This window comes from Merops nubicus, unplaced genomic scaffold, assembly GCF_000691845.1.
Source record: "Merops nubicus isolate BGI_N331 unplaced genomic scaffold, ASM69184v1 scaffold19732, whole genome shotgun sequence".
Lineage (NCBI taxonomy): Eukaryota > Metazoa > Chordata > Aves > Coraciiformes > Meropidae > Merops > Merops nubicus.
The window spans coordinates 895-10299 of record NW_008591804.1 but is presented as its reverse complement, the minus strand read 5'-3'; the positions used below and the strand labels follow the sequence as shown (position 1 = coordinate 10299).

Sequence of the window (9405 nt, the reverse complement as noted above, 5' to 3'; positions counted from 1 at the left end):
ATCCCAGCTCCATCCATTGCATATAGATACACGTACATACATTTTAGGCTACAAAGTGTGCCCTCCTCTGAAAACACCTCACACGGAGTTCAACTTCTTTTCTAAGATTCCAGTGGGACTTTTAAACCTATTTTCGTGCCTCTTCTTTGGTTAAGAAAACAAAAAGAGGATGTTTTTTTCCCTTTATGACTAGACTTGACTCATCAATGAACAGCACTGCAAAGAAAGCAAAGCAGTATCACGGGGCAGCACGACATGCACTTGTTGGAATCACCTCATCCATGGAGGGCTGCAAGAAAAAAGCCAAAGAGAAATCCATTTTGCTTTAAGCTCTTTGGCAAACGTTTCCTGCTGGCCAACAGTGTGATTTGCAGCTCAGCCTGCACGCCCCAACCTCCTCCCTCACTGAAAAACTGGGTGAGAAACAGGCAGTGGTCTTAAAGAGAGAGTTTGCTGTATCAAGGTGTGGTGAGCCAACTGCCTGATGGACTTTACAGCCACACGGGTGACCAAGGAAGAACTGGGACACGTTGGTGGTGTCCAATGTTAGTACTACTGTCAACATACTGATTCAGCTTCACACACTGGTCTGAACAGATTGCAATGAACCTAAAATTGAGGTATAAATATCCACAAATATGTACAGTACACATACAGGAAAATAGTTTTGCATTTGTAACGTCGGTAACCTTAAAAATACTGGGAAGTTGGTGTCTATGCCATTGATTTGCTCACTAAATTTACTGGAATAATGAAGCCAACCTCTTCAGCTAGAGAGGACTGCCATGGAATCATAAAACTCAAAATGAAAAGCTCCTTCCTCTTGCTTCAGCTTCACCACGCTCGACACGGGCCCGTCCCCAGCGGCTGCGTCTCCAACAGAAGGTCTATCACACCCCCTCAGAGGAAAGGAAACCAAACTGGAGCCACCAATCTCATTTCTTGCTGCTGAATGGCCTAAACCAATATACACGTGTGTGTGTGTGTGTGTGTGCATCTATGTAGAAAATAAAGTTGAGATCAGTTCAGTATAAATACTTCTAACCCATTAATTCTGCCACTGTGGAGGAAATCACGGGTGCAGCTCTTCGTAGGCAATGTCTGTGCAAAGAGGTCATTAAAAATCATCTGATCTTAAGTCTTGACATCATCCACTCCAGTCCTTGGCACAGTCTGTGAACAGAAAAGAGGGGCTGTAAGGAACACTTCTTGGGAACGCACGCTTCAAAGGTAATTCCATGGCACCAGTTTAAATTCTTGCCAAGAACTGCTGGTTCTGGCTGAAGGAATTGTCTCCAGGATCATTCACCCTGAGTGCTGAGCTCACTATGCAATCTACAGGTGACAGGCTTCACACCTCAGCACTTCAACACATACACTGAAGTTCCCTCTAACTAATTATTACTCTTAACAACCCAGAAGAGACTTGGGTTGTTCCTACCCCTGCCCTCCAAAGGCCCAAATCACATAAAGTTTTATCACCAGGACTGAGGATTTGATGTGAAAGTTGGTTTTCAGATCACACTAGTCCTAAGTCAGTGTGTTCAAGGCCAAAAATCTTTAAGCACAAGATTATTATTGGCAGGGGAGGAAGGTTAAAACCAAATACTACAATAAAACCACCAAACTAACTCCCAGTTCCCCTCCCACAGGCCAGACAGACTCTTACCCCTCTCCAGTCAGAGCGCAGCACGCCTGAATGTGCCACTGGTGATCCTTGATGGAAGTCAGCTTCAGAAACTGTGAGATTTCAGCTACTGTCATACACTCCTTAACATCCTGCTTGTTAGCAAAGATCAGCAAACCTGCTTTTTTTAAGTCCTGGGGGAAGAGAGAAGTAAAAAAGACAGAGATCACAAACCAGCCCTCGGAGGCAGAAGAGGCGACGCTGAAGTAAGAGAACCTCAAGCCCTGGCAAAAGAAAACCTGAACCTGGTGGACATGTAACCCAGAAAATCCTCTCATCCAGCACTGCAAACGTCCAGTTTTTGCCTGGGACTATCTCCAGAGCCACCTGTGGTGTTTTGTGGTGCTCTGTGAGGACCCCGGAGCCTTCCCAGAGCACCCTGCAGGAGCGCTTCAGCCAGAGGAGGAGGCAGGAGGAGAGCAGCAGGCTGCTGTGCTTCAGCCAGAGGAGGAGGCAGGAGAAGAGCAGCAGGCTGCTTTAGAACTAAAACCTGGGCATCTGCAGGAACAAGGGTGACCATAAACTTCTTTATAAGGCCCATGGAACATTTCAAACATCAGTGCTAGCAATTGAGACAGCAGTGACTCCAGGGGTGAGCTTATTTCAACTCAAGTTGCTTGCAATTAGATGTGTTATTGAAAATCTGTCCCTTGGAATCACACAGATTACTGGAAACCTGTCCCTGTAGAACTAAAAGGTAGGAGGCCAAGACAACTCACCCACCTGAATGCTTATCAGGCATGCTAATTTTTAACAAGCAGCAAAATTAATTCCCAGATGATTTAGTGCTCCAGAAAACTGTCAGAACTGACCTGGGCGACTCAAGTTTTGCCTCAGCAAAAATTGAGCTGAACTGGTTGGCAGGAAGGAAAGATTTAAGGACTTGAGGAAAAGCTGTGCTAAATAAATATTGGGGGTTTATTTCAGTTTAGAGGTTTTATTGTTCCCTCCAAGCACCACAGCACTTGGAGAGTCAGCTGAACACCCTGAAAAGACCCTGCTGTAAAACAACAGGCACACTGACAGTTCAGGGGGGGATTTTGGGGCACAGAAAGTCTCCCAGCAGAGAGTCAGGGCACACAACACTGCCTGGAGTTCCAGGCTTCCCTCATTCCCAGTTCCACCCATGGACAACTTCTGCACCTGCCTCTCCAGGTTATGGGGCAGAAGATGTGGATGTTGTGGAGGGGCCACAACAGATTGAAGAGTGCAGCTCTGAAATTCTCACTGGGACAGCAGCAGACCCAGTGGCAACAGCCCCCTCACACCACACTGAACACAGCAAAGAAAGTCAGAGCTTTGTTAGATTTCATTAAACAGAAATTTAACTTAAATACCAGAAATTAGATATTCAAGACACCAGGCAAAGCCCTTGTTTTCTCTCCAATGCTTTAGAGCACCACAAACACTTGAAGGAAACTCAAAGGCAGTCGTTGCCCTTCCTGCAGTCCCCTACCACAGTGGTTGAAATACAGAGGTAGCATTTTGGGATATAATGCCATCAATTTTATGCACTTCTTTGTATCCTGACAGTTAATTTGGAAGCTCAGCGTCCTCGGTGTCATCTCACACAACCTGATCCAGTTGGTATTAAAACTATGAGTCCCAGCAGAAGCCAAGCTGCTATAAACACATTTTGGGTAAAAATCAGGGCTCTGGTCCTGACAGATTCACATCTTTGGGACGTGCTGGTCCTGCCCCAGGTTCTCCCTGGCTTACAGGTCAGCCCAGTGCTTCTGAGTCAGGCCCACAGCTCAGTTTTAGGCCTCAGTTTTCAAGAGGGTCTTTACAAGTCAAGTAATTTACACTCTCCTCCTGTAGTCCCACGTGCACAAGGGGTGACAGCTACTACAGCCACAGGCAGCCCCTTTCTTCAGGCTGAAAGCTGGTTGTGACAAGAGTCATTATTAAGGCTGTATCAAAAACCAGTAATTAAGTTGTTGGAGGAAACAATGGGGTTTTGAATAGCTGGCTGAGGTCCTTCTAATGTAGATTGCAGTATAAAAACACTGCAGTAATTTATAAGTCCTAACTTCTGCCTCACTGACACCCTGAGAAGCTGGAAAGCTATTTTTGTGGGAGTTCTCTGCAGTAATTTGGTGTTAATTACAGCTTCATTGGGAGCTCCAGGAGCAGGGCAGCTCTGACACTGTATGAGGCCTCATTCCATGCTGGGCTGCCTCCAGCTCCCAGGCCAAAGGGAGAACATCCACAAAGATGTTCTCCATCTACCATCCACCTCTTACCCATGATAAACATGAACCCCAAGGAAACAGGCTGTACTCACCTCATGTGCTAACATCTTATAGAGCTCTTCTTTAGTCACAGAAATCCTCTCTCTGTCCGTGCTGTCCACCACAACTATCACAAACTTTAAGAAGTGAGAAGTGGTTAGTCAGGCCAAACTCCACCCTCCTGGCCACAGCCCCATCAGCAGAGCAGATTCCTGTTCCCATCACACCATGCTGTGGTTTGTACACAGAGGTGGCCTGGACACATCTTTTGACTTTCCATTTTCAAGTGAAAAATTCATACTGGAAGCAAGTGTTGTGCTGTAAACCCAGATCTGTTATTCTTTCTTTGCTTAGCCTAACACAGATAAGCTTTTGAGGCAGCACACAGATCCCCCAAATAATTTGTTGCAGCCTCAAAAAGGTAAAACTCTGTTTCTCCCTCTACTTCAAATGCTGACCTATAAACAGGTGTTTGCAAGGGATTTAAAAAACCCCCAAAAGCTCCATTCTTTGAGAGCATATACACATCATAGCATCTTATAGGGCAGCACAGGAGAACAAAGGTAATTGTTACTAAAAAATATCTTTTTTTTTTAAAATACAGCATTTGATAACAGCCAGAAAACCTTCACTTCAATCATCATTTTAACCACGTTCCGTGCTGCAACTTCAGCCCTAAAAAGTTCTTAAAATTCTTGGGGTTGCTTCAGTAAATGGATCATGGGACCCTGCAAGACAGAGCTTGCAGTCTTGGAGGAAAACTTTTGGGCTTTCAGTGTTATTCCAGGTTTCAGAGTACCTGGTGTGGAGCTAGGGCAGCCATGCTCCACAGAAGGGGACCTGCAATACCAACACAAACTGGTCCAGCCCTCGGGCTGCAGATGCCTCTAACTGCAGCTCTGCACCACACATCTCTTGTCAGGAACACAAACACAGGCTGCCCGCTGGAAAAGGCCCTGGGGGGTTGGTCAGCAGCTGGCTGGAGAGGAGCCAGAGTGTGCCCAGGTGGCCAAGAAGGCCACCAGCATCCTGGCCTGGATCAGCACCAGTGTGGCCAGCAGGAGCAGGGCAGGGCTTGTGCCTCTGGACTCAGCACTGGGGAGGCTGCACCTCAAATCCTGGGGTCAGTTTTGGGCCACTCACTCCCAGCAGGACCTTGAGGGGCTGGAGCGTGGGCAGAGAAGGGCAACGGAGCTGCTGGGGAAGGGTCTAGAGGCCAAGTGTGGGGAGGAGCAGCTGAGGGAGCTGGGGGTGCTGAGCCTGGAGCAAAGGAGGCTCAGGGGAGACCTTCTGGCTCTGCACAGCTCCTGACAGGAGCCTGGAGCCAGGGGGGGGTCGGGCTCTGCTCCCAAGGGACAAGGGACAGGACAAGAGGAAACAGCCTCAAGCTGCCCCAGGGGAGGTTGAGGTTGGAGCTGAGGAACAATTTCTTGCCCTGGAGGGTTGCCCAGGCCTGTGCCAGGCTGCCCAGGGCAGTGGTGGAGTCCCCACCCCTGGAGGGGTTTCCACGCCGTGGCGATGTGGGGTGAGGGACACGGGGCAGTGGGGACCTGGCAGGGATGGAGGAACAATCAGACTCAATCTTAAAAGTCTCTTCCAGGCCAACTGATCCCATGACAAGTGACTTGTGCCACACCTCCCCGAGGAGGAGACTTCAGACAGCAGGGCAGGCGTGCCCAGCACTGGCTGGGAGTGTGTGGGGGCGGAGCTGTGCCTGGCAGAGGCCCGGCCCCCTGGTGCTCACCTCGGTGTTTGTGTAGTAGGTGTTCCAGGAGGAGCGCAGGGACTCCTGCCCCCCGATGTCCCACATCAGGAAACGGGTGTTGTTCACCACGATCTCCTCCACGTTGCTGCCTATGGTGGGGGAGGTGTGCACCACCTCGTTCATGGAGCTGCGGTGGGCAGAGAGAGCGTGGTGAGAGAACAGCTCCCTCTGCTCCCCACACTCACCCCCCTCCATGCTGGGTGGTTATTCCATGGAGAAAAAAATAGCTCTCTGAGGGAATTTTAGCTAATGGTCCTTATGAGGCCAAGAGAGGTTTGATGGTAGAGAGTGGAGAAAAATAACCATGAATCAAAACAGCACCAAAAAAGGGCTGGGGGGAGTGTAGAATAATCAAATGATGAAGCTGAGAGAGCACCCGTGACCCAAACTACAAGAAACCAAGTCCCAAAGCAGAGGGAGCATTTCCCTCAGAGGCTGTTTCAAGCAGCCAGCTGCACTGCTTCCCAGGCCCATCGTGCACAGGAGAGAGAAGTTGTTCTGCCTCAAGAGTGTGGTTAAGCCACAAGATTTCCAAGGTTGCAGAGAAACAACTCGTCACCCAGCTCTGCCAGACAAACTACATCTCCTTCTCCTGCCAGGGCATGATTGGAGCACCATTTCTTCACAGATTGGTTCCTTTATGTCCCAACTTCTTTCTCTTCTCCCCTCAGCACAGTCCAGTGATGCCACTTTAAATGCAGACATTAAATATTGAACGTGGGTTGTTTTAGAGACGCCGAGTGCAGCTCTGTCCTGAGGACTCCTTCACATCAGTGCTCTGGATACTCCTAAAGTTCAAATTATTTCAGCTCTGCTGTATGGGATGTGCAGAGAAAATTAACAGTAGCTTCAAGGAACCATTTGCAAAGAACTTAATTATTTCTTCTTCTCATCTCAACCTCTTTTTTTTTTCATTTCAGATGAACACTTTTTGAAGCTTCAGCACAGCTTTTAGTTACACTGACAGCCATTTGAGACTTGTAACAGTGCAGGGATATTTCCTGGCTACAGGGAAGGGAGGAGATGAAGAGATGGCCCAGTGTTCTGCAAAGGAATCCCAGCCACCCAAGAAACCTTCTCACCACACACGTTTGAAGGCAACTAAATAAGGCAAAGAGGACTGGAAGAACGCACCATAAAATCAAATTAAGGATAACAATGATCTGAGATGCCTGTGGGTGATTTCATAATGAAAATCCACATTTTAGCAGAGTTCCTCTAATGCTTGGAAGGGATGTATGATGAATCCCCTCTGCTGGAGCAGAGCTGCAGCCTTGCACATCCACGCTGTCAACATCTCACAGTCTGCCCCACGGGAGGTGGATTTTTCCCTCCTCCCCACCAAAACAAGGTGAACAGGAAGCTTAATGGCATTTCTAGGCACAAAATCCTCCTGCTGCCCACGGGGGGGGTTGAAGAGATGAGCAGAACAGGAAGAAAGGAAGTGTCTGTGGAGCTGCCACGACCTTCTAGAGGAATCACCACTCCAACATCTGTGGTGACCTTCCACCCCAGCACCCCAACCAACAGGAGCTGCTCTGGGAGGTAGCTCTGCCCCTGTCTCATGGGAAGAGTTAAACTCAGCTGTGCCCAGAATCTGCCACAGAGAAACCTAAGAAAGGGGCTGTGTGGGGATGGAGGTTGGGGTTAAGGAGGAGCTGAGGAGGTGGAAGAGTGGACAGTGCTCACAGAGGACCAGGGAGCAGACAGGGGGAGGGGAATATGAGAAAAGAGAAGGGGAAGTCCTGTAGAGCTAGAACAGGCACAAAGGAAAAGGAGCCACGCAGAGAAGCACTGCACAAAAGGGAAAGGAAAACAGGGAGACAGCAGAAACAAGAATCACAAGACATCTGTGGAGGAAGCAGCACTAAAATGCCCCAGGGACAGCCCTCAGCTGCAGCAGCTCCTGCCCTCCAAAAACAGCCTTTGCTCTGGTCAAGCTCTTTGAAATCTCTCCCTCCCAATTTAAACAGCAGCAGCCACCCTCAGCTTCTCCTGCTCTCTGCAGGGCACCCTCGGGCCCAAGCTGCAGGAGCTGCACGTTGGGGAAGGGCCAAAGCAGAGCACAAGGTGACAAACCCCAAAATATTCCAAGAGGAGTGTTGTGAGCTAGGCCTGCAGCAGCGTGGCCACATCACTTCACAGGAATTATTTCAGAACACCTCCCTTCCCAGGCTGCTTCCCATGGGAGATCACAAACCTGTTGCTGTTACAGGCAGACCTTGAGCCACACGTCCCACCTAGAAGCCTCTGAGTCCGTGGACAAATTTGCACCCTCTTATCAAAACTTATCCCACAAGTTTCATGTCAACCAGCAGCAAGGTTAACACAAGACAAACCCAAGTCAACACCAGTGGCTTGACAAAACCCCTGGGTTCAGCCAGAATCCAGCCTTCCTCCCCCATCCCACCCCACCCACGAGGTGAAGGGACATTTTGGGACACAGGCCACAAGCCCTGGCAAGGGAGGGCTCAGGCTTTGCTCCTCACAGAGCAGCCTGCTTCTTGCTGACATGCTGCAGCACGGGTCAGTTTACTCTCCTGTGGCTAAACCTCAATACAACCCCATCTTCTGGAGGTGGCAAACAGCCCACGTGGCAACACCGAGGGCAGTGCTGGCTCAGGGGCAACACCAACGTCCTCTGATCCATAAAAGCTCTGACCAAAACCAGCAGGCAGCACCACGGAGCCTTCCAGGCTCCACACATGCTGCCACCTCCAGCAGAACGCTCTCCGAGGGAAAACCACCAGGGGAAGCAGCAACAAGCCCGAGGAACACACACCTTGGAAGAGGTGGAACGTCGCCCGCGGCGGGTACTTACAACTGATAAAGAATGGTCGTTTTCCCTGCATTGTCCAGGCCAACAATGATCACTTTGTGCTCTGAAACAGAAACGCCGCCGGTCAGTCGCAGAGTTAACGTTGCTAACAGGAGAACGGGCACGGTGGGAAACCCCTGAGGAGCTGAGGGCTGCGTTTGAGACCGATTTCCTAAGCAAACACTTAAAGAAACGCTAAAAAAAAGCGGCCAGGCTGCAGGGGCCGGGGCGAGGCGTCCGTGTGCCCGTGGAGGGGGCAGGAACCCGGGGGCTGTCCCCAGCAGGGGGGCGCCGGCCGCTTCTCCCCCACCTGCACACCGACGGGGACTGTTTCTGAGAGGAAAACAGGCAGATTTGGGCAACCTGCCGCTGGACTCCTCTTCCCAAGCCTCTCCACGTTTCTGACAGGCCGTGCTCTCTGCCCCCCAGCCCCAGCAGCTCTCCAGCACACGGGATAAACACTCCAAGGCCACGCTTTCATCCCCATGCCTTCCCCTCCTTGCAAGGGGCTGTTAAAGCCCAGGGGGATCCTCTCCTCCCCTTCAGGGCTCTCTCCTCCTGCCAGCAGGTTCAGAACCCGGGGACACACACCTGCCTAGCAGCATTCTGCAGAAGGCATCCACCCAATGCCACCCTAGCTGACCCAAGGAGTGCCACACTAAACTCCTCTGGCAGCTCCGTGGAGGTATTTTGGAGCTGGGTGCCAGGATCAAGCCTCGTTGCTGTTCAGCACCTTCTCTCCCACACCTCACAAAACTGCAGGGGAGTTCTACAGCTGGTGTTGCCCAGCAATTGGTGATTTCCAGGATGAGGAAACTCCTCCTTGCCCAAACAACCTGGGCTTCCACAGGACTGCCCCTGCACGGAAAAGCTCTGGGGGAAGGGGCTTTCCTCCCCCTCC

The 9405-nt window shown here is 50.4% G+C and overlaps 1 protein-coding gene across 1 annotated transcript; it reads right to left on the bottom strand.

The window, feature by feature from the left end:
- Positions 1 to 1094: 1094 nt before the first annotated feature.
- LOC103782624 (ADP-ribosylation factor-like protein 5A) lies at positions 1095 to 8563 on the bottom strand. Its single transcript, XM_008950398.1, has 5 exons — positions 8508 to 8563; positions 5666 to 5813; positions 3975 to 4058; positions 1670 to 1821; positions 1095 to 1173 (listed from the first exon to the last, which is right to left on the bottom strand). Exons 2-5 carry the CDS (start codon positions 5807 to 5809, stop codon positions 1125 to 1127), a joined length of 429 nt encoding a protein of 142 aa, XP_008948646.1. The 5' UTR covers positions 5810 to 5813; positions 8508 to 8563; the 3' UTR covers positions 1095 to 1124.
- Between the last annotated feature and the right edge of the window lie 842 nt (positions 8564 to 9405).

What these genes read in the sequence shown, in the direction of transcription:
- LOC103782624 (XM_008950398.1), bottom strand. Translation starts at nt 5,809, where the DNA reads ATGAACGAGGTGGTGCACACCTCCCCCACCATAGGCAGCAACGTGGAG. An exon ending in CCTACTACACAAACACCGAG is followed by an intron (nt 4,059 to 5,665) that starts GTGAGCACCAGG and finishes CACTTCTTAAAG; the next exon opens with TTTGTGATAGTTGTGGTGGA. An exon ending in ATAAGATGTTAGCACATGAG is followed by an intron (nt 1,822 to 3,974) that starts GTGAGTACAGCC and finishes CTCTTCCCCCAG; the next exon opens with GACTTAAAAAAAGCAGGTTT.